Source organism: Camellia sinensis, chromosome 2 (genome assembly GCF_055761805.1).
Source record: "Camellia sinensis isolate YWXY chromosome 2, ASM5576180v1, whole genome shotgun sequence".
Taxonomy (NCBI): domain Eukaryota; kingdom Viridiplantae; phylum Streptophyta; class Magnoliopsida; order Ericales; family Theaceae; genus Camellia; species Camellia sinensis.
The window spans coordinates 194,869,835-194,895,503 of NC_138962.1; the positions used below are offsets into that span (position 1 = coordinate 194,869,835).

Here is a 25,669-nt window from a genome sequence, read left to right on the forward strand (position 1 = left end):
CCATCAAACTCTTTATTCTAAAATTCTTTTTCAATAAAATATTATTTTTTATTCTAATTTCTTTTTTATGTACACGCTCCATCAAACTCTCTATTCTAAAATTATATTTCATTAAAATATTATTTTTTATTCTTTTATCTTTTTCAATTTAAATAGATGTCAGATTTGTCCAAAACAGCAGCAGACAACAAGCAAAACAACAGCAGCAAAACAACAACAGCAAAGCACAGCCGAAAACACACATGGGTGGTCAATCGACGGGACGACCGGTCTGGCCAATTTTGGACAATTTCCTCCTTCAAGTACAAAGTACTCACGGGACATTCGGAAGGACATCTAAATGGACGACCGGCCATGGTGATGAGAATGAAGGTAGATGAGCACTGATGTGTTGCAATGGTGATGGTCTGTTTCCAGATGAGCTTCTGGATACACAGATGAGCTTCAAAACTTGTTTGCGATGACACAAGAAATGAGCAAGGGTTTTCAATTCTTGTATATTTTAAATAATAAAATTCAAATAGCCTGTGAATAGTGTGAATAGTGACTCATCTGATGTAGCTGTAGCAATTCTATAATACAAGGGCGGTCTAGCGAGCTTGATGCATCTCTTTTTTTGTAGCGTTGCTCGTCAAAATAGCACCAAATCTGTTTTGGCAAGAGAGATGTGGATGCTCTAACATAGAGGAGACTTGCACCAAACCACAACCAAACCAACTCAGCATGTTCATCACTTACCATTAGGGGTGGGCAATGGTTTATTCGATTCACAAAAATCGCCCAACCCGCCCAATCCGCATACAAATAGGCGGTTTCGCAAATATAATGTGGACGGATGCGACTTGAAATATGACATCTTTGCAGGTTACGAGTTTAACCCGCACCCGTAAGAAACTGCCCGCACTTTATTTATTTATTTATTATTATTATTGTTTTATCTTAACTATTGATTTCATTTATATATCTCATCTAAACATTTTTGTCCAAAACAAAATACCTTTTATTTTTTGAATTTCTCTAGCATTGCCTTTGGTAATAGTATTATATTAATTGAAACTGAATAAATACTAATCATATTATTATTGTTACATAACTGAACTTGTCCCGGATGAAGTGTGATTTGAAATTTTAAATTCCTTAATGAATATGGAGTTATAATTTAAGATTTTAAAATATATGCTTTGGTTAATTTATGATTTGATTTAAGATTTGAATGATTTGTTTGTGTCACGAATTGAATTTGTTGTATTTTTAATTTTATAAGTTTTAATTCATTAATTATTAATATTAGAGCATTTTAAAAAACGGGAATAAAAGAATCCAAAATAAATATTTACAAAATGAAAAAAAAATAAAGCTCAAACATAAATTTTTGAAGAAAAAAAATTCAATTCGCAAACCGCCCGCACATCCGCAAACCCTATCCGCACAAACCGCAAACCGCACTGGAGGCGGTTGCAGGTTGTCTTTTTTCCAAACCGCATAGATGCGGACGGGTCCAAACGGATCCGCAAACTGTCCAAATCCGAACCGCGAACACCCTACTTACCATAAAAGCTCAAAAAGTGTTTTCCAAGGAAAAATACTACAAGATGAATACCTCCTGAAGTAAAGCAACAATAATCCAATAAATACACATGAACCGAAATATATATATATACACATGTACAATGCAAAAATAAAAAATAAAAATAAAACATGAAGTTTGATGAATACAATCTCAAAAATATCCACAATCATCAATATCCACATTGAAATTCTCCCGAGCTGTGCCAGACTCCAAATTATTCCATATGGTTGAGAATCCAGTCTCTGCATCCTTCAACAATCTCACAGTGAAAAATCAAAATCAGCTACCCCTTTCCTCTTCGGTACATTGATCAGCACAAATAATACAAAAGGAAATCAGGCGAACGTGGTGTAACAATAAAACATACTGCACCCAGATACTAGAATGCTAATCATGTAGGCTTCGACTGTTTCCCTGCTCTTCCCTCAAAATTATGAGCCATAAAAGCAAAATTAGTACTCAAAAAATTATGATAAAACATAAGTGAGAACAATAGGCATGTCACCAAAATTGTCCACGAGACAAGGAATTGTCCCAATCAACACCAAATGAATTTAAAAGGCATATATACAAATGGATTATTAGTTAGACCTGCATAATCATTTTACAAGATACTATCATAAAGCAACCAAAACAATACAATAATATGTTCCAGAATCTATGTACCAAAAAGCATGGTGATCCAAAAATTCAACCTACGTTCCAAATTTGAGACAATTCAAACCTTCACTGACAAAAATCATTCATTCAGAAGCAAGTTTCAGTTGAATGCACAGTGACACCTTTTAATTTTTTTATTCATCACATGATGACCCTACTTCCATGGACTAGCACTGGACTAATTTAGAAAAAAAAACTGCAAATAATAAATGGAAATAATCCAGTTGCTCAACAGTAAATGAAAATTTCAAACTACATAATTACACTAAACTTGACAAACTATGTGAAATCAATAACCTAAAACTAGGACCCGCAAATCCAGCCCAATTTGCACAAGGTTGAATGGGAAAGCAACAGAAACTTCCACTGTTTCATGTCAATGTTTCTTCATCTCAACCTCTAATTTAACAATACATGTGAACCTGTGGGCATTGACACCCCGAGTCCTGCATCATGGGCACCTCTGGGGGAGTAAGTCTCATCAATAGGCAGTTTCTCAAGTTTCCAGTCAGATGTAAACAGGTTTGACATCATTTGCACCGAAACTTGCAGCACAAACTGGGCACTTGCGATGGCGTGATTCTATAATCCTTTGAATGCACGGATTGCAAAATAGGTGGTAGCATTTTGTGATGACAACCTGAAGAGTCAAACATTTATAACAATGTCGAAACATACTAAATAAAAATTAATTACAGACGAAAATACATGGACAACGCATTTAAAAAAATCCTTTATTTGCGCCAAGGGCAATAAGCATATTACATATTTAAAGCAATTTGTTGTTTGAGACAATGTTATATGGACTCTTCTAAATTTGTGAAGTACCCCGGGCATTTGACACTTGAGAACAGGCACAGATGTGTTGGGCATGCTTATTTGCACATGCACCCTTTAAGTATGCCTAAATAGTTGAGTTTAGTATATAACTATGCATAAGACTCCAATTTTATCCATAAAATGCTCTATGTTAGTTTGTAAACACCTTGTTACATTAAAATGATAAAAGAAGTAACAAAGAAACATGAAATCTAGCATTGTCCTAGTGTCAACATAAAATTTACATGAATCTGATACTTAGATACATACCTGCACCTGATGCTCCACCAATAGAGATGCCTAAAATCCATGGACTATTTAGTCTCAGGGATAAAAGGAAAAGGAGCGAACCTAAGCAACATAAATGCAATGGTCACCTGGACAAGTATTTCTGCTTTCTTTTCCTTTTTTGGTAAAAACTTTCTTCCATTCCCTTGAATATGTCTCCCCTATAATTTTGTTGTCTCTCTCAACAACGTTTCACATGACAATAAAAGGGGTTGATTACGCGTTGAGTATTGGTCAACAACAGTCTCAAGTCTGAGACAACATTGTTAATGAAGCTCTTATTTGCACCAAAAATAATTGGGGAAAGAAAGAAGACGAAGAAGAAGAAGAAGAAGATGACCACATAAGCACCAGAAAGAGGGTTTGCTGAAGAACAAGAGTGCGAGCCATAATTTAAAATGCTTACATGGGTTACAATTATTTTTCTTCTGTCTTTTGTTCGCAAATGAAAGACAGAAGAAAAGTTACTTCTCAAACAAGATTAAATATATATATATATATAATGAAAGATTGCAAAAGTTAAAACCCACATCTAGTGTCCCCACAGCAGTTTCATGTGCATTATAATCATGCACATGGATAGTTTGCCATCCAGTAAAAGTCAAGTTACAGATGTTGCAGTGTGGATGATGGCTCTAATTTACTTGCATGCTTGAGCCAAGATAAATGATTCCTACCTTCCTTAGATACAAATGTCAAATGTGGCATCGTTTGAATGGATTCTATAACTCTACAGCAAAATCTTCAAGTTACAAAACTTCATATCCAGCCCAAATCACCCTAGAAACATGCAAGGAAGACTATTTTTGGGGGAAGGAGTAGGTTAACATGATTTCAGCTTATTCAGTTCTGTTTGTGCAGAAGATCTAATGCTGAGAGTCGGAGAAAGTAAAGTGGGAGCAGCAGTATAAATTTTGATGGGTTTATCAATGTTGCAAAACTGTGGTGCCACTTCTGTTGCTTATAAATGGTCATTTGGAAGTAGGTCGTGTAGAAACAGGTCAAGAGGAAACTGGAGAGTTGGTTACTGGAAAACTATTCTGAAATTTTGAGGTGACAAGTAATAAGCAATTATATTCTTCTGGAAAAAGTACAATTCAAATGTCAGAATAAAACTCCCTCACAATTTAAATTTTTCTGCATTCTCTTTTGACACAGCCTTTTTAGGGTTCTATTCAGGCTTCAAACATCTGTGTAACTTTGTCTGCCTCATGTTCTTTCCCACATGCATACTAGATAAATTTGTGCTTCCCTTGTGCATAAACCAACTCCCAAACTGATAATGGTGCAACGACCACCATATGCTACACGTCAAATATTTGCAAATCATTCATAGAACACTAGATGAAAGAAAAAAAATGGAATATTTACCTCTTTTGACCTGTCAAGGCAAACACTGCACTTGAGAATTTCCTTGTACTCTCTGAGCTCCTGCTGAAGCTTGTCAACCACTGATGACCCCTCTATGTGTGATTTAAGACGTGAAGCCTTTCTCCTCACAACTTCTAATTCCTCTTCTAATCTTTTCTTTCCAAACCTACTTAAAACAAAAATGTAGGTTCGCAATCATTACAAAGCGAAAACTAGAAGAACAAGACAAGTACAAAGTTATTACCTCTCTTTCTCCAGATATATCTGAAGCTCAGCAAGAGACACTCGACCTTTGTCAGCCTTGGACTGTGATCTATCCAATAAGTCCCTCAGTTGCTGAGATGACTTCCTCACATCCAACAACTTCTTTTGGGTATTTTCTAATATCGATAAGCTCTGAAACCTATCTTCCGCAAGTGTCTGAACTTGTTCTGAACACATTTTGAACTGCAAAGCCAACATCACAGATTCAATATTTATATCCAAGGCTGAGGATTATTTGACATTAAATGGAATTTCAAGACACCTGATCTTCAATTCTTGCAGCTTTCATGCTGTAAAAATCAACAGATGCCTCGGCTTGATGAATTGCCTTCTCCATGGTTTGTTTCTCCATGAATAGAGCATTTCGATATTGTTTTGCCTGCACACCCTCTAGAACAAGCTGAAACAAAATAGAACAGCCAACACAATCATCTTAATAATAATCATAAACGCACAAACCATCATATAGAATGAAAGTGAAACACAGGACACAGGGAACTCTTGAAAGGCAAACACAGTTGTGATAGCAGTGTTGCAGTAATTTAGAATGTAAAACTATATTCCACTGTAAACAGATGAAAGGTGCTATATGTAATAATAGTTTATATTAATTTTGTGAAGAAAAAATTTAAAGGCAACAGTTTCATTTGGTTTGGTGAGCACACAATTTAAAAATTACACTGTTATTTCATAATTTTTAACTAGAAACATGACCCACGTACTAAAAACCTCAGTGTATGAACTGACAAACATCGACAATTTTTTCCTCTCTTTCCCCAGAAATCAAGGTTAAGTGGCCAAACCAGGTACCACTTGGCCTACACTGGCAGTGGTATAAGGTAGACAAAATGGAAGCTTGGAACTTCCAAGTTTTGCTGAAATTTTTTAACCTTATTTCAATGATATCCTTTAACTAAAGAATGCAAGACAACAGGATGTCTTTCATCTCAGAAATTTGCTAAAAACAGAAAAGGCAAAGCATTTATACTGCTTTCTTTTACGCCTCAGAAAGAAAATTTGAAGCATAATATTGCCTTGACAATTCCAATGTGAAAAGATGACAAACATGTTCCTGATAATTTCCAATAGGGCACATATACAGATAGATAAACCCAATCAAATAGCTCTATAATAATTCCTGTATTCCTGTATAAAAATGTCAAATAGTCCCATACAACCAAGCTGTCTTCAAGAAAGTACCAGCTCAATAATGTTTCGCTTCTCCTTCAGCCATAGACTATTCTTCAAACTGTGCCAATGGGCTTCCTTTCTCATGTGCAGATTTTTCTTTTTAATTTTATTTTTGAAACAAAAAAAGAAAACACAGATGGCTGTGGAAACTTCTTCAAAAATAGAATTGTCAAGATCCAATAAAGCTTTATAGAACTTTATTAACTAATTTAATTAGGCTAGTACCATTATCTTTGATCTTTCAAAATAGAAAGGAAGCTGCCAGCACGAATGACACGTACAGTAAAACATCTTTTAACAAGTCCAGGTCAGAACACATCAGCAGTCAAAAGATTGCAGTATTAGTATAAAACAATATAATATAATATGATTGCAGTATTAGTTAAAAGATGTTTTACTGTTAAAAGTCCAAGTCTTACCTGAACTTTTATACTAAAGATTGCAGTATTAGTATAAAACAATATAATATGATGTATACAAAATGCATGATAAATAGAAAATACGATCTATATTATTAACCCAAATTTTAGAACTCAAAACATACAAATTCAAATATTATATATGTATATATCAATACACAAGGAAAGGGGAGGGAAAAGAAGAAGAAAAAAAACTTGAAAATAAAATTTGAAACTTGCAATCAATTAATCAATTAATACTCCAATTTCTATATTAACAAACAAATCATTACATACAAAAACAAGGAGGCCCCAGATGTATGCTGTAAGAAAGGAAGTGCACACAGGGACCTTAAGGAGTGGTTGTATAAACTTCACCTTGATGTTATAATCATCTCTCTCTGTGATTTGCTGCAGGAGGTGTTGGTTTTGAGTTTGCATATCATCATATGCCTGACCAATAGTCTGGAGAAACAATACCAATAACATCAGGACTACTTCACAAATACATTGCAGACAAATTATCATATCCATATAATGGGACAGGAACCTAACCTCTATTTCAGATAGGTAGGTTTCATTTTCCTCATGTTTGGATTTCAGGACATCTGAAAGCCTGGACTTTTCCCTGAAATAGCATAGATCAATAAGTATCAGGGTTTCTTATAAATTTATATACACTGGAGAGAAAAGAGGGGAAAAAGGATTGTAAGAATGGGTAACATCCAGGATAATATTAACTAAATAATGCCAATACTCAGAAATCATATAAACTTCAGTTAGCACCAAAAAACCAATACATGTGAAATGGATCAACATATAAAACTGCAGCATAAAATAACTGAACAAATCAATTATGACTCAGCTCAAGATCCATAGGATAAAGTTTCAGATAAAACTTAGCAGACATAGTACCTATTTGACAGACACTTGAACTGATAACTAGCTCAAGAGTGGAAGAGTCCACATAGCGATAGCCTTTTTAGACGACAATCATAATGACATTTCAAGCACATCGTTCAAATATGAAATAAACCTTTTAGAAGCTTCCAACTTCTGTCTCAAGTCAGCAATCTCAGCTTCTGCCATGGCTAGCCTTTGCTGAGAGGTGGCCTCAGCTTCAATTGCTGTTTTAACTCGCGATTCCAGATTGTGCTCATCAAGAGAGGACTTCAAGCTCTGAACTTGAGCCCATGCCTTGTATTCAGAATCTCTAGCTTCTAAAACATCCCTGCAGTCATGTAATAATTATATTATTTGCAACCAAATACCATCCACAAGATCTTGGCATTATCAATCTAAGGGCATGAATTGACTACAAAAAACCACATCCAGTAAGCGCAATAAGCTTTGTCACCAAATTGATATTGAAAAAACGAAGCCTGAAATATGCACGTGGTATCATAGGTTGCTTACAAATATCTCCCTGCTAAAGTTAGTGTAAATAACTGTATAAATGCCCCATTCTTTATAAAAGTCGCCATTATTTGTTTCAATTTTAGCTCCCGCTGATATAAGAACATGCCTATTTGGTTGTCGCAGAAAGATTTTTCATGATTTATTGATTCAATAAAAGGTGGAAAGCATCTTAAAGATTGTGTCATGATTTATTGGCTCAAATCAATGCATTTTATCAGTGATTCCACGACATTGTCGAAGCACAAAAAAGCACACGTCAAAATAAACCTTGAACAAGTGACAGTAAAGTACAATGGCAAGAAATCTGCGTTTGCTCTAGCAACTGTTCAGAAAATATGCAGGTGAGAACTTTGGGCATGTGGGTAAGTCTTTCAATATCCTTTTGACTGGATAAACCTTGTAGTGCGAAAAAAAATCTTAAAAAGAAGATAATTTCTCATGCGGTTATGGAAAAATGGAGAAGGTATGGTGGTTTTGGTAACAAGCTGAAAAACATGAAATTTTCCCAGAGCAAATACCTACTTGCAGTAACAAAAATGGGGCACATGAATTGTGTACAAGAAAACAAGGTAGAAATATATACACAGACCCACATTGGATCAGACAAAGTTCAAATCTAGAGTGAAATGTAAGAACCCAACACGCAAAATTAAATGCCATGACCTCCAAGGGACTATCTGCTTGTTGCTCTTTAGAGGGAAAAACATCTCATCCCTATTCATTGTTTTAAAGCAAACCATTTTATTGTTTTCTTCAACATGTATTGTTCTTTATAGTGGCTTTAGGGACTACTCAACTTGAACTCCTTACTGAGCATTGCTGGTATAATTCAAGGTCTTTTAAGCAAACTCTTAATTTTCGTATAACTCCTTATCCTTTAAACTAAATCTTGATTTTAACAGAATAACAAGAGTTTTATCAAACGAAATTTGCATGAGCAGATGCAATGCAAATTGATATCTCTAAAATATTCATATTATTAGAAAGCCAAACCGAACCAACCCAATTTTAGTTCAGTTAGGTTTAAAATTCTGGTTTGTTATTCTGGTTTGTCAAGTTATTACTCAAAATTTTTGGCCAACCTTAGTTCAATTCTGGGTTTGGCACTATGTTACCAGAAAACGCTAATACCTTAGCGAATTAGGTATTGGTACGCACATTTCAAAACATGGTACACTTTCGTTCCAAAACAGTGAATTTAGTGATCTGCAGTGATTCCCAAATTTTTTTCCATATATTTCCTTAAATGTTATCTTAGGAGAAAAAAAATAATTAAATATATGAACTAAAATCTAAGGTGAGTTAAGTTTTAACAAGACAAAAAATAAAAAAATGGGTCATAATTTTCATAGAAATGATTTGTTACATAAAAAAAGAAGAAAAAATTTTATGGGATACTTAATCGTTAAAGAAAGTACTCTAGAAGTACCTTAAATTCTTAAGTGTAATATATATAAATCTACTCTTATCGTACCACATTTTAGCACGTGGCGTACCATGTTCCGGTTCCTGTTCCGTGTACCGGAACGATCCATGTTTTAGGTAACATAGATTTGGCAGCAAACTCATCCATGGGCACCCTTTTTCTAAACTGAAAAAATAAACAAATAAATAAATAGAAAAATAGCCCCATCAGTCATTCCCAACAAGAAATCAACCACCAAAAGCTCTTCACTGACCACCACATAATACGCGTTTACATGTGAATCTCAACAATGTTCCTCGACCATCAAAAGCTCTTCACCCACCACCAAATAATATGCATTTACAAGTGAATGTCAACCATGTTGCTCCTCTTGCCTTCACATAGTGTAGCTTCCTTCTCCCAAGGACGACAACCACTCCCTTTCACCTTTTAGTGGAACATATTTATCTCAACCAAAAACTTCGTAATTCAGCCTTCAAAAAAACTCTTTCAATAGAAAGAGAATAGAAAGAGTATATAAAGTTATCAATAAATAAATAAATGGGTAAATTCCATTTTACCCTAAGAACTTCAGCCCCTTCACATTCAAAGACCCCTTTATATGGTTTTGATCATTCGCATTTTACCCCCTCGCCGTAATTAATTCCGCCCAAATTAATGGAATTTGTGCCACACGCACCAAATTTGAGAGTTGAAATGGAAAATTTTGAACCAAAATCAAATTATAATGTCAAAGGACACATTTGCTCTTCTTCCCAAAAACCCTAATCCTAACCATCTTCTTTCCAAGAACCTAACCCTTACCCTAACCCCTAACCACCTCCTTGCACCACCAACCACCCACTCCCTCCCTCCTCCCCCCCTCCACCCCTCTTAGCTCACCACCACCACCACCCCTGCCACTCCCTCTCCACTCACCCACACCCAACACTGCCTCTCACCTCCTTATCCATGTTGCCACCCCTTCTCTCAATAGCAAACAAGTACACATCAAGAAGCTCATATTAAATTTGAGTTGTGCCAAGGTAAAATGACATCGTGAAGAGGTTTTCTACAATTTATCATGTATCATCAACCTCAATTTGCAATAGGAACCCAATCCAACCTCAGGATGCCTCTTGGATATAGTTATAAAATAAAAATTAGGGATATATATATGTATATCTTTTTAAAACTGCCACGGTGTTAGCATTGCACTATAGTCTAAAACCATTTGAGTTCTTTTAGGCTATTTTTAAAAGCAACAAGTGTGAAGTGCTCCAGGCAATACCATAAGGCATAAAATGGATTTTTTCCTAAATAAAAAGCAAAACTATTTTCATAGGGAAGGGGGAAAAAAAGTAAAAGCTACAAGCATCTTTCTTGAAGATACACCTTTACACCATATAATTGCTATAACGCGCTAAATCAAAAGGCGAAGAAATACAAAATGTTTGGTACACTTTGAAAAGAAGGAAATTATCATTTTTCACTAATAACATTGACTAGATTACTTCAAGCCAAAGTAATTGGGGGGGGGGGGGGGGGGGGGGGGTTTAATATATCAAAGCCAATTAAAACGAATGTAACATTTAGTATCTTGCATAGATACACTAACCTTGAATCAATGGATTCACGCCTATACATTTCCAAAATGAGCTTCAATTCCATATCACTCTCCTTCAAATCACGTAACTGCATGAAGAAATGCAAAGTTACATAGCTTGGAAATTATATTTTTCAAAAAAACAAGAATTTGTTTTTGTAATGAAATTATTCTTTTTCGCCTCCTTTAATAACAAAAAAATTTATTCAAAAACAAGAAAAGCACAAACAAAACAACAACATACTCAAGAACCACAAAGATACATGCTAAGAAAAACTATTTGGATGTATTGCATACCTTCCTCAAGTTTTGACTTCAAATAATTCAAAAATTACACAGATACCAAACTATAAAATATTTAAAAACATTAATAGTAGAAAATAACATTATGCCATACAAATTTGGAGGTTTTAAGTATCGTTTATTGCCTTTAATTTTCAAATGGGATTTGAATTTGTATAACAACAACTTCTAAGCCAGCTTTTATATGAGTTTTTTTTTTCCTTTCCCTTTTGACCTTTTTCAGAACTTATTTTCAATTTTCAATTTTTGTCAAAAACATTTACTTTTTAGGAGCTTCTAGAGTGAAAGCCCCTAATTTTTTTTTAATTTTTTTTTAACGGATCAAAATTGAATTAATCCACTAAAAAACAATTTTCCTTGCCTTTCCAATAAAATTGGATTTTTTTGTCTTTAGTGGATTTTTTCAATTTTGATTCAATTAAAGGTTTCGAGTGATAATGCATTCTATTACAAGGTCTTGGGTAGAACTCAACCCCAAAAGTTGGCTATTGAGGTGAGGGTGCCCTCACACTTATATGCTTAACATTACTTTAGTACTCAGGCAATGTAGGACTTCGCTTCACACCCTCTCTCAAGGAATTGTCGTAACAGTGAAATGAGAGGCCAACACTTCATTGTCAAAAATCCCAATGAAACAACTAGTCACCGCATGTGCACAGACAAACTAACATAATCAATAATTTATAATGTTGGATTGAGATTTAAATTTCCTCCCACTTGGAATCCTCTTTTTATTATCTCATTATGCATTATGTTAATTAGATAAAGTGGTTCCCAAGCAACAAGCGGTTTAGAATTTATACTATTACATACGGAAGTGTAACAATTAAATGGATGTAAACATGACATATCATGAGAAAAAGATGCTCAAATTATAGAATTCTTGGCACAGAGCTATAGAAAGGCAAAATTATGCATGAACTCGTAAAGCTCCAACCATGATATCCCTATGGTTGTTGAATTCGCTACAAATTGTGAACAAAAAATAACTAAAACACAGAATTTGATGCAGTTAGTGTACAACTAGATGAATGTGCAAACAAAACTAATTATTTGGATAAGAGGTCCAAACAGAGAAGTCTAGGAACAAAATAAACTTCTGCCACATGCAAGGAAGACAAAATAAACAAAATAGTTTTCTTTATGTAATTCGTAATAATAGGAAGTCAAAACTAAGTCAGACAACTTCAGATAGCTCAGAACATCTTATCCCTGTGATAGTTGGCATTTTAGCTTTAAAAAATAAACAAAAATTACAAATAATTTAAAAAGAAAAAAACACGTACCACAGATTGCAACTTCTGCATTTCAGCAGCTTGGTCAGTTGATCTAAGAGACAACTTTTTCAACTCTTTAGCCTGTTAGACAAAACAAGGTCTAACTCCTCATCTGTGTCCAAGAATATGATAATTATATCAAAGATACCCACCTTCCTATCAAGAATAGTAGAAAGAGATTGAACATTAGCTCGCAGAGAATGAACGTCTGAAGCAGCCTCTTTGTATTTACGCAGCTGACTCTGCATACTGCCCATGTCCTCAGGAAATGAAGAAACCAATGCTTTAAACTCTGCAATGATTTCTTTCCTACCTGAAATAATCACAACAGTGCAATAAAATATCAAAACAAAGAGAGCATGTATAAAATGAAGATCAAAAGGAAATCATCAGGATTGCTAATACCAGGTTCCCTTGATGCTTCTTCCAGCCTGGTTTCAATCAGATTTTTTTCATTAATTTGTTTCTGTATCTCTATTTGCAGCTCAGTTGTTCTACACTCAGCAACTGCTGCATTTCGATTGAAAACATCAACTAAATCATTTTTCATGTTCATTTCTTTTTCTCGCCAGCCAAGGTTATCCTTCTCAGCCTACAGTTTTAATGATAATAAAAAGAACAGTCAGCATTTGAACATAATACTTTCATAAAAATGAAATACAGAGGCATAAATGAAACTACCGACCAGTTACAACCTGTAGTTTCTCGAATAGTGCTTGGTACTGGACTAAATCTGCTTTCGACTTTGCAAGCTGCTCTCTTACCAAGACATAGGCTTGGGACAAGGAAATACCCTTCACATTCTTCAAAGTATCCTGTTGAGCGAAAATCACCGTTCAAAGCATGAGAGAAAATTAGCAATAGGAATATTCAAATATTGCAACATTTGAACTTCTACTGAAAAAAGAAAAAGACAAGCAATATTTAAGTTAACCTGCATATCAGATAACTGCTTCAATATTCCTATCCTTTCTTCATGGAAACGCTTGAGCTCAAGTAGCCGACAAGAGGCTTGGTCCTGTGAAGGACCTCAAATCAATTGATATAGTTACCAGTTTCAACACCAAAAGCAAACAAGTAGGAAAAAAGGATGCTAGCTTATTACCAATAACTCCTTGAGAGCAGACTCCATATTTTGCAAATCTTTTTGTTTATCTTTGGTTTTATCAACAGCAACAGGTTTATTCACCAAATTTAGGGCAGGGAAAAATGCCCTCTTTGCTGCATCTCTCTCTGTTTTTAGAGTCGCCAATTTACAATTACTTTCTTCTAATTCTACAACAGTACTCTCCAGTTCCACTTCAAGAAACAACAAGGCAATAGTCAGACCTGCAGACCATCTACTGACCTTTTGGGGAAATAGTTCATTAAAAAAAAGATGAGTACAATAACACAATTTAAGAGGTGAATGACTCAAATATAAACTATCAAATGACACATGAAATCAGAGAGATATAAGAATAAACAACTATGCCTTAAGCTATTACAAATGCAGTCCATAACGTAACAAAATCACTTTCAGCTATCACATAGAAAATAAAAAAAGCTAAGCAAATATGTCAATTATTTAGGAAACATATATGGCGACCATTGTTGAACATCAAGGCAATCTGTAAGATAATAATTAAAGGCTAACATATAAAAGTGACCAAAGCTATATAGCATGCCCACCACATGCCTCTGAGGAACAATTGGTGCAATTACAAGCTAAGAAGTATGGCTACGGACATGGGATACAGCGATTTTCAAGAACTCTGGATACAGACATAACAGAGATACGGGGAAAAAAATACTTTATATTTTCTTATTTGCTACGTATATGAATATTACATCCACAAACAACTAAAAATAATGAAAAACTAATACTAATTCCACATGAAAAAACTACTCAATCTATAATTTAAACTTTATTCAATATAGAATACTATTTATCAATTATAAAACCATTACATTAGATTTGTTTGCCTTCATCAACATCAGAAACCATGGGTGTGCACTTCTATAACCATTACAAGTGAAAAAAAAAAAAAAAAATTAGCAATTTCAACAAACAAACATTAATTTAGAATTGCAATTCAACAACTTCAACAATCAAACTCTAATTCTAAAATTAAGGGAGGGAGACTGGAGAAGAATGCTACTTATTACTATTAGTATCGTTTAAATAGTAAGAAATTGAATATTACATGATCATTATTAACACAAACAACATGTTTACATAACGGTGATTATAAATTTATGAGACTCTTTACAGCTCTTGGCTAGATAACCGTATCTTGAGAATGTCTAGAGACGAGGTGTCTGCGACTTGATCCCAAAGTGTGTGGGCAGAGAAAAAATAATATAAAGCTGAGACACGCCTGGGTCAAAGGCATGTTATTGTCACACACAACTACAACAACTAAGTTCAAGTGTTCGTGCTTCATAGATTACGAATAAGCACACTTGGATCACACCTAAAAACTTTTATAAAATACCATGCCTTAAGAACCCTAAAAAAATAGTCGATGCCCCTGCATGGGACTCAGCAATTGCCAATCAACAATGGAAAGACTCTTTTCTTTTCACAATCTGACCAAATGCTTAATTTCACCTTCTATGGTTGAACAAGCAACTTTTTTGCTGACTGACTGACTAAATCAGATACATGTAAGAGTGATGAATTTTACTGTGAAGAACACTCGGATGGTATCAAAATAGAATTGAATGTTTGGATGACATTTACAGTAAATAAACAATAATCTTGCTAAGGTGTAGTAAGTTACCCCTCAAACGTTTAAGCTCAGCTTTATTCTTCGCATCAGTATCTCGATGGCACTGCAGTTCCCTTGCTAATGATTTGTGATTCAAATAAAGATCCCCCAGTGCCACTCTCAGATTCCGGACTTCTGTCTGTAAATCGGTGGAAGCCTTTTTTCTGCATGAACCTAGAGGAAAGACAAGTATACAAAAAAAAAAATTTTGAGGGAAAAACTCAAAAGTAAATAGGCAGGAAGTAGATATTAGAAGTAGTATCATCGACCCCATTAGACTTACCATCTTCTGGAAGTGCCTTCAAAACTGTAGCTTGCAATCCATCCTTCAAGTACCACAGCTCATTAATGGCTGCCACTATATTGGATAATATGTTCTTGGACTTTTTAACAGCTATTTGTGTATCTTCTTCATTCTGGTTGAGGGAATTAATTACAGAGCTACTTTCAGTTGCACCTGTTTCTAACAGTCTGCCTAAAAAGGCATTCTCTGGGGTAGACAAAGGCCCATCTAAAAAACAAAGAGAAAGAAAAACCCTTAACCAGCAAGTACATTTGGAAGTGACTGGCATTTCCTTGTTAACATAGAACTAACAATTATGTAGGATGATTGAAGAACAATTTGCATCCAGTTCAGCACAAGCAGCAAGCCAGGTCAAAAAGTCTCTCAAGAAGAAATTAGAAATCAAAACCGTTAGTGCCTCAGTGATTATTTCACGCAGAAAAGACACACAAAGCAGATACATATGCACTAGAATAAACCAAAATAATTTCAAAATGTGGAGGTGGAGGCTCAAAATGAAACTATACCTTCTCCATCCCAAATTGTTTTACATCAAGGGGTCCAATTTGCTTAAATGGCAGGAAAATCTATAGATACATCAAGGGGTCCAATTTTCACTTCAAACACCCCAATATATAGCAAAACCAAGTTTCTCATCTCCCAATTATTACCAATTTCTTCTAATAGGCTAATACCACGTTCCCTGTGTGATTTTCATTCAATATTTTCTTAAAATAATTTCTTCACCTCTCTTTGATTTCCTCATTTTGCACCAACAATACTTAACTCTCGTTTTTTATGAAGTTATTAAGATTAATTTCTCTAGATTTCCTATCCCTCACCCTAGTTTATCATATGCTTTAAGTTTAGCAACCCTATCTCCTATTTTTATTACTGTGTTCACACTTTTATATCTTTAAAAAAAATCCAATTTCTAGTATTTTGCCAAGTTTAATAACTCATGCGTCCCTTTAATAGGGATAAAAATCCAAATGGAGAAATATGACAATCAAAAGAGGATGTGGAAGACAAAAAGAAGAAGAGTTACAAAATTGGATGAAAGATAGAGCCAACAGAATATTGGAAAACAAGACAAAACATAAAGAACTAAAGGGAAAGATAAGGAAGAAGTCTCAAAAGGAAACTGAAGACACTACAGAGGGCCGGGGAAAAAAAATTGAAGGAGAAAGGGGCAAGGGAGTGGGAGAGTTGTCTCTTTCAAGTATTCATTGAATATTTGTCCATCTCAATATGCATCAATTTGTTCATAAGAGGCTTATTAAATATAGCATTAACAAAACCTAATAAACACATTAAAACCTTCTAAAACAAATTAAAAATAATCACACGCAAAATGTAAACTAATATGACAAAAAAATCCTACTAGTCATGCCACACAAAATAGTTGCACTCCTCAAAATTTTTTGTTTAAGTGTCAAGACAAGTATCACTTAAGAAAACAAAAAGTTTCCAGCCAACCCAAAATGCTACAGCAATAAGCAGCAATTCCTGAGTTGGTGCTCTCTATATACTTCCTATAATGCCCTTGCCACTTTTTTCACAAAAAGGACCTGAGTTGGTATTCCATATATTCTTCTTATAATGCCCTTGCAACTTCTTTTACAAAAGGGCCAAGAGATTAAATTTATACTTTCAAATTTTGCACACATTCTATCCACAACCCTCATTATAGGAAATCTACTAACATCAAATTTATGCAAAATTGACAGGAAAGAAGAAACATGGATCTTATTACAAAAATAATAAAGTGGGAGGAGAAAAAAAACATAAGGTAAATAATCAAGTGGGAGGAGAGAAAAATGTAAGGTAAGGCAATAGCACGATGAACAAAGGCGCACAATTTAATTAATATTGCACCATACATAATATAAAACTTAAGAAGAAAAAAGGGGGGGAAAAACATATTTTGATTAAGGAAAAGGAAGTAAATTACTAGTGTGTGACTATCCTCACCCTCTGTGATCAATTGTGTTTTAGCATCTCGTCCACTGCTCAACAAGTCTTTCGTGCAGATAGAGCAAGATTCCAAACCATCAACCAGCTAGAAGAAAAAATTGGAGCCACATTGCCATCAAGCAATATTCAATATTGAGTAAATACAACTAAATTCACAAACAAGGAAAAATCGGGGGAAGTGACATGCAAAGGTATGCTACCTGTTCCCAAGCCTTGTTGACCACCACTAAGGTCTCATCATACGGCTGTTGTTTCTCCTTCAGTTGACTATGTTTTTTCTCAAGAGCAATGTGTTCAACTTTCTGAGCCTCTAACTTCTGAACAAGCTTTTGATTTTGATACTCAAGCACTGCATTGTCAAGCTACAGTAAACCCACACCAAAAATAAATAAATACATAAAAATAAAAAATAATGAAACTTAAATCGCAACAAACATATTAAATCTAGTGAGAAAACTATGAGGATAAACTAAAACAATAATTATAATCCAGTCATAAGTGACTGCCACAAAACAAGCCAACTATAAGTGTTCAATAAAGAGTTATTTATAAGTACTCAAGCTTCCAGCTTAGTAACAATTTTAACTGCTGCATATCTCCAGGTAAACAGCATACCATCACCTCCAATTAGTTAGTATATATAATGTGTAACATATTGGTTTGTTTTCCCAAAACAAAGATAACATCAATTTTTAGTTACTCAAGTTCAAATTCCAACTTAAAAACAGAACAATGCTCTCAAAATTAGTTTTTTTATGGGCAAGCCATGGAGGTGGAAGGTTGTTAAACAACAGCCCTAGATAACTGTAAACACAGATAATCAATAGCTCATCCAAAAAAAACTAAAGATAGGAGGACAAACAACAATGACAAATTTAACAAAGACTTCAAATTAAGATATGATCTTATATAGATAAACTCTAGCACTCTTCCACATAAAACTAGCAAAAGAAGTACAACAAGCATAGATACAATAAGGTTTTAAATCATGGTAGTCACTGTGACATGGATACATGGTGTAACAAATGTGACAGCACCAACCGAGATGCCAGATTTGTGAGAGTTGTGGCTAAAAAGTCAAACCCTTTAGGAGGTGGTGCTTGGGTTATGCCTTATTGCTCATGGCTCTACCATGTCAACATCCCCCCTTCCACGTGTATTATAACTTAGCGGGCTATGCATGATTTACTCTAGAACCTATAAATTTTAGGTTTTAGTAATTTCTAATGAATTTTGTGTAACTTCTAAACAGATGATACAATTTATTTTGGGTATCAAGTCACTGCCAAGAAGGAATATCACCCACTTTTTAAATAATTCACGTTACCTTTCAATATTTGAGGACCGTATCAGATTAACACAACGTATCTCATAAAGCACACTCAAGCTTTATCCATATCACAATGTTACTAAAATTGCATGGTCGAAGTAGTGCAATACAGATATTACTGCATTATACTTTCAGAGGTATAATTACTAACAGATTATAAATTGCAAGTAATTAGTCAATAATCAAACAAAAACAAATCATTGTCAAGTTATTATTATACCTAATAAAAAATAGACAACAAATAAACCAAAGATAAACTCCAAAAATGAAAAAATTATAAGATTCATAGATTTTTACTTTCATCAAGATCAAAAGTCTAGATTTTGAATACTAAACTGGAAAAAATAAAAATTTATAGGAAAATCCAGGATATGGAAGATATTGTGGATTCACCCACAAATCATCAAAGATCCAACATAAAACAACTATTTTAGATTAAAAATGATAAATCTAACCTAAATTGAGTATTTAAAAACTAAAAAAACAAATACCTTAATAATAAAATATCCAACAAATTTTCAATCACATGATCACCAACTTTGGATATTTGACGTTTAAAGCCTAGATCTAAGCTTGGGAAGATGATTTCAAGGGATTACAAGACTGAAAACCCAAAGGAGGTCCAGAAGCGACAGGAGGAACGGCTTAGTTTGGCCTTTGAAGAATCGCATCCTAATAGATGCCCTAATAAACCTAATAGCACCTGGGATGGAAATTTAATTCAAAAATCTGGGGCCTGGCCCCTAATAAGAAGGGTATAAATGGTCAGGGGAGGGGCTGGTTATGAGAATAAATACATAGGCTGATGTGGTTCAAGAAGGGGCCACCTATGCACCTCAATATGCTTAATTAATTCCTAAAACAAAACCTAACATATTTCAATCTTCCTAATATACCCTTGATGTTTAAATGGAAGATTAGGGTTTCTATCGAACACAAGTCTAAACATGTCCAACTATTTTATTTTTTTAAAATTCTAGACTCAGACACAGATCAAATACTTGGGGAACACCACATGTTTATTGCTTACATACAGCGCATGAAGCACATTACAAGTTTGAATAAAATAGCTTAAAATCCAATGATTTAAGAAAAACATAATTTTATACTTAATCTTCTCCATTACTTTATAAATTACTATCTTTGAATTAAATATTCAATTGTTTATTCTTATATATGTCATCTAATAAATGTATAAAACTATATATATTTTGCATATGTACCCCACGTGTAATGTCCTACATTTTTTTAAAAATTTCCGTGTTTGTGTCGTGTGGCTCATGTCAAATATATGTGCCCTTGCTCCTTAAAGAAACAGTCATAATAAATTTTAAACCATGGCACGTACACAAATTGATAAGAAATAAGAGACATTCGGAACATGATTTATTACCTCTAGAAAAGGATTCATTTAATAAAATAAGAACAAGTAAAACATTAGGATTGCTCAACAAGGAATAAGTTATGACCCAACATGGAGTTTGTGACCCCAAACACTTTTATTTGTACCGACTAATATCAAATAGATACTTGTTGGGTCCAAAACAACTAAACATTAAAGATTACAGAATTAAGCTTGGCTTAAGAAATTAGTCTCTAAATAAAAATGCATCAAAATACATATTTATACAAAACCTTGACCAATTCATTTTTGGTCACCGAAGTGGAGCATGCCTCAAACCTTGCAACAAGGCAAATGACTTGAAGCACACACCAGGCACACTAACATTTCACGATCTTAATCAAACCAATGACTACCAAAGTGGAGAACACATGGGAGAAAGTAGTGGGAAGCACAGACAAAAAACACTGGAAACATGAACCAGTACATTAATTCAGAATTCAATTTTGTTTTGATAAGCAAGCAAAGATCCAATAAACTAAAACACAATTGATTCAATTGAGTAAGGAATACAAGGGGTTCTAAAGGACACCAAAATATGAACATTAGGGATCTATTAAACAAATCTCATAAAAATTATTATTCTGATATAATTAATAAAAAATGAAAAAATTTCACACAAAAAATAGTTTGAATTTAGAAGGATAAAAAAAATAAAAAATTATGAAGACAGAGAAAAACAAAGCTACAAATAGTATTTCCTTTATTGTTCACCTTTAAAACTTAACCAAAGTCACAAAATAATTAAAACAAGACAAATTTTGGTGGTTGCAGTCGTGTATGGAACCTCAAAGCCATCGATTTGACCTCAATGTCGTCTATTAATCATTATTCAATTAGTATGACCAATCATAGAACCTTGCTAGCCTTAAAGAAAGCTTGCCACTGTCCAATGAAAAATCAATGGCACCTCATCATACTAATCAAAGCTCAGAAAAAGCAACAAGTGATCTTCTCATACACTACCAATCAATTTACAGTAAGATACTGATCTTTTTTATTGAATTGGATAGCCATTTCGTAACAAATACCACTCATTTAATGATAACTTGCCATTCATAAGCACTGGATCTTTCAAAGCAGCCATTCATGCCAAGAGCATCCCTTATAACTAATGAGCGTCCATGTATGCCAGACATTTTGGCAAGCTTCTATGAATATTATCAAATTGCTACCAACCCTAGCAATCCACCATCAATGCCAGCAAGCCTCCACAGCTTCAATTTTCTTTTCCTTATCTTCGACTTCAGGAGAGAAATGTTAAAATATAATCTGCCATAGTGTTCATTAAGGAAAGAACCAAATGCATTCAGGTGCCGATCACAAAATGCAACTAAAAACTGTGTAAATATATATAGATATATAGTCTATTACAGTTCTTGTGGACCCAACCTATGCTCTGTGAAACCTGAATTGGAATATTCCAATCTGCGTCTCTTGGCATATTGGTAGGGTTCCTAACATTTGGTGGCATAGAAGGCTCCACGTCTGAGTTTGAGTCACGAAAGGGGCAACTTGGGCAGAGTGTGAGCCATCAAAAGACAAACATTCTGCCAGAGTGAAAGCTACGAAGACAAGAGTGAGAGTCGTTAAGGACAAAAACTATGAAAATGTGGTGATCAATTAAGGTCCTGTGGACCCAAACTGTAGCATGGGACACAGGTCGGACTATTCCGGAATGCAAAACATGCATAAAACTTGATCTCACGCATTCACACGCGTTCCATTAGACCTAGGCATTTTGATCAGGTTCCTATGTATACATACACATGTAACTAAATATTAAACTTGAGCTGCACAAAAATCAAGCAAGCAATTTAGAATGACTATTATATCTCAACATGCAAAGAAAGGAATCATCATAACTACCAACCCTGCCAAAACTTGTGACAAAAACGAAAGTGATTCCACCATAAGACATGCACATTATCAAGGCATAACTTACAAATCAAGAACCATGAAAAATGAAACTTAAGCATAGAAAAAGTAACAAATTTAACATTGATGTAAGAATTTGAGCAACCCAGATCAGCAAATTCATAAACTCATGCACCACAACATTGAAACAAGAAAATTGAAGAAAAAAATAGTTGAAAAATTAGAGAGAAAACATAAAGATCTTACCTTTTTATCTTCAGACAAAGGCAAGAAGGACTGTTTCTTGGCACTAGCAGCGGTGGGTGAGATGGAGCTAAAGTGACGCCGTTTCCGGTCTGGTTCACCTGTGCTACCCATTAGCAAACCTACCAAACCCTAGTCCTGTATCTCCACTAACATTCAAGCACACAACAATTGGTCTCAATCAAACAAAAACCTAGATAATACACTACAGATATAAATATATATATGTGTGTATATATATAATTCTGAAAACCCTAATTCAAGGAAATCGAACTAACGTCTAGTTCGAAACTCAAATTTTTCAGAGATTGAAAGAATCAGAGTATAATTTGCATGAATTATGGTCTGCCTCTCTCTCTCTCTCTCTCTCTCTCTCTCTCTGTGTACTCGCTCTCTCTCTCTCTCTCTCCTCCTCTCTCTCTCTCTCTCTCCCTCCGTCGCCTGTCTCTGTAGCTCACACGAAGTAATCTGATATCTCTCTTGTTTTAGAGGGGAGAGAGAAGATGGGAATTTTAGAAATATTGTGAGGGTAGTTTCGGCATAATATATATGTGCAATCACCGTGCACTGGCTGATCGAGGACATCGAAGGCTCATGTTACGCCGTGGACGGGTAGAGCGGTGACTCAGGCCTCTTTGGCAATTTAGAATTTTAATTAAAAAAAATTACAAAATTATTATAAATTATTACAATTTTCTTTTTTAAATTAAAAAATTATTAAATTATAACAATTTTTTTTTTAAATTAAAAAATTATTAAAATAGCCTATTTGCAAATTACGCTGTTGGAATCGGATTGGAATGGGGATAGGAAAAAACGATTTATTCCCTATTTTTGACTATATACTCTCTTTGATTTATTTTGTTCATGAATTTAGAAAGAAATTTTAAAAAAAATAAGTAAAATATAAATAAAAGATAATTACATTTTATATATTTTTTGCACATCATGTTCTTTCTATTTTCAAATTCTACACAGTATAAATGAGTAGGAATGAAATAGAATGATTATTTCTTAAACTCTCAGATAGCTTTTAGTTCATTAGAATGAAGTGAAATAGCATAATCACTCTATCAAAATATTTATTCACTTGGTTAGATGAAAAAAAAATAATAACAAATGTATTACAAATAGAATCACCTTTTGCTATTTTAAAGAAATGAATCATAATTTCATTCCATTTCCTCTAATTCCAATGAACCAAATAGAGTATATGGAATAACCATTCCTTTAGAATAGGAAATGATGATTTAGGAGTGGTTTGAGATAATTTAAATAAGTGTAATTTTTGACTTTTTGTGAAATATGGGTTGGATATAGATTGGGTTTGAAGTGATGTGGTAGAGACGTGATGTGACTTAAATAGGGTAGTGACTTTTTTACTTTTTTTAGAGTACCCTAAATAAGGCCTTAATTTGTAATATATTTTGTCATTATGTTTTAGTCAATCAAACATGAGAATGAACATGTTGACAAAATGATAATTTCATTCTATTTTATTTCAGTAAACTAAACACTACCTACGAATTGCTTGAGAAGTGACTTTTTTTAATGATTTTTTGATTTTTTGAAGAAAACATGTAAAAAGTATAAAATAAAATAAAAAATTATGATAAATCTTTAGTATTTTGTATAATGTTTGAACTTTTAAACTTTCTTAATAATTTTTTTAACTAAAATGTTCAATTTTTTAAATAATTTTGTTAACTAAAATGTTCAATTTTCAAACGGGATGTGAGATTAGATATATAGGCTTCGTTTGGGAAGCCATGGTTTGGATTTTTTTGGCTATTTTAGCCACAAAAAATAAAATAAGCTATTTTAGCCATAACAAACAAAACATCACATCCAACCCATAATCATTACATTCTTCTCTCACAAAAAAACTCAAAAAAGTCAAAAAGTCAAAAAGTCCTTCCCAAACCAAGCTTTTAAGCCCAGACTAAAATAGCCAAAAAGCCAAAAAACCAACCCACTTCCCAAACAGAGGCATAACCAAGTTTGGGAAGACTAAATAAGTGCACTTTTTGTCTTTTCAGACTAAAAAGTTGAGGTTGAAAATATGAATGTTTGGGTTAACTTTTTGACTTTTTATGGAAAAATGTGTAATAAAAAATTGTAAAAATTGATTTGTAGGAGAAAATTAGAATTGGGAGTTGTGCAGCCGTAATTGTTGACTTTTGGTGAATAGTGATAACTTTTTAACTTTTTGAGTAACTTTTTAACTTTTTGACTTTTTGGGGTATTCCCAAATTTGGCCTCATTACCATTTACTCACAATTAGTTTCACTATCATTGTCAATAAACAATCAAAATAGTGTATTCATATCAGAGCATTTTTATTTTAACTTTTCTACATACTAGACACGATGAATACTGACAGGTATGCTTTGAAAATCAACCTGTTTTAAATGGAGACAAAGGAAAACTGAAGAAATATAGTTATATAAAGGTCATTGATATGGATAATTTGGAAATATAAAAAGTGTGATGGAGAAAGTGTTCACCTCAAGAAATCTCAATATTTTATTTGGGAGGTAATTTACAAATAGAAATTATGTACAACAATATATGATCATTTATCATTTATTTTATTTTCAAATAAAACATCTATTATTATTATAACACATAATTTTTAAGATTATTTATATCAAGACAAAACTCATATATTTTGGCTTTTTAATTATAAAAATATATTACTTTCACCTCTTGCAAATCTCTTCTAAACCACCTCAAATATTTATTACCTTCCGTGTCAAAATATTAGTCTCTTTGGGAGAATCTAACTTTTTTAAGTAGTACAATTATTATATTTCAAAAATATTTACTTTTCAAAACTATCTTTTGATTTAAAATTAAAATAGTACAATTTTTGTTAGGAATATCAATTGTTATAATTATACTTTTTATGTATATTAATGTTAATAAATTTAAAAGAATGACAAAATAAAAAAAATTCATGTTATTTTAGTCCTTAATTTTTAAAAATTAACTAATATTTTGGGATAATAAAAAATAGAATAAATGACTAATATTTTGAGAGAAAGAGTGTACAATTTTTATAATTAAGGAGTAAACATATACGAGTTTATAAATTAGAAGGTAAAGTAATATTCATAAAAATTTACTATAATTAATCATAATTTTAACATTATCACTTATACATCATTCTAATTGAATTCTTATAAATTAAATTTATGCTTATGAAATGGTTTTTCATATTGGTTGTTGG

General features: G+C 33.5%; 1 protein-coding gene across 4 annotated transcripts; it reads right to left on the reverse strand.

Moving 5' to 3' along the window:
- Positions 1-1,604: 1,604 nt before the first annotated feature.
- On the reverse strand, positions 1,605-23,064 carry HUB1 (histone mono-ubiquitination 1). 4 transcript variants are annotated; one of them, XM_082916493.1, is made up of 21 exons: positions 22,441-22,895; positions 21,709-21,881; positions 21,370-21,588; positions 17,785-17,946; positions 17,582-17,669; positions 15,608-15,835; positions 15,337-15,498; positions 13,677-13,870; positions 13,506-13,589; positions 13,267-13,386; positions 12,977-13,163; positions 12,724-12,884; positions 12,581-12,652; positions 11,004-11,080; positions 7,598-7,792; positions 7,117-7,189; positions 6,940-7,026; positions 5,235-5,372; positions 4,953-5,155; positions 4,709-4,874; positions 2,301-2,870 (listed from the first exon to the last, which is right to left on the reverse strand). In XM_082916493.1, the coding sequence occupies exons 3-21, from the start codon at positions 21,370-21,372 to the stop codon at positions 2,739-2,741; spliced, it is 2,532 nt and encodes an 843-aa protein (XP_082772619.1). In that variant the 5' UTR covers positions 21,373-21,588; positions 21,709-21,881; positions 22,441-22,895; the 3' UTR covers positions 2,301-2,738. The 4 variants fall into 4 exon arrangements, with proteins under 4 accessions (XP_082772618.1, XP_082772619.1, XP_082772620.1 ...); XM_082916494.1 differs by lacking the exon at positions 21,709-21,881 and having other exon boundaries at positions 22,441-22,893; XM_082916492.1 differs by lacking the exons at positions 2,301-2,870; positions 21,370-21,588; positions 21,709-21,881 and adding an exon at positions 1,605-1,984 and having other exon boundaries at positions 22,441-23,064.
- Between the last annotated feature and the right edge of the window lie 2,605 nt (positions 23,065-25,669).

Excerpts from the sequence above, each read along its gene's own strand:
- HUB1 (XM_082916491.1), bottom strand. The coding sequence starts at position 22,551 with ATGGGTAGCACAGGTGAACCAGACCGGAAACGGCGTCACTTTAGCTCC. Across the intron at positions 15,499-15,607 it reads GAAGGCACTTCCAGAAGATG|GTTCATGCAGAAAAAAGGCT; the intron begins GTAAGTCTAATG and ends TCTTTCCTCTAG. Across the intron at positions 5,373-6,939 it reads GAGATGATTATAACATCAAG|CTTGTTCTAGAGGGTGTGCA; the intron begins GTGAAGTTTATA and ends ATTTTGTTTCAG.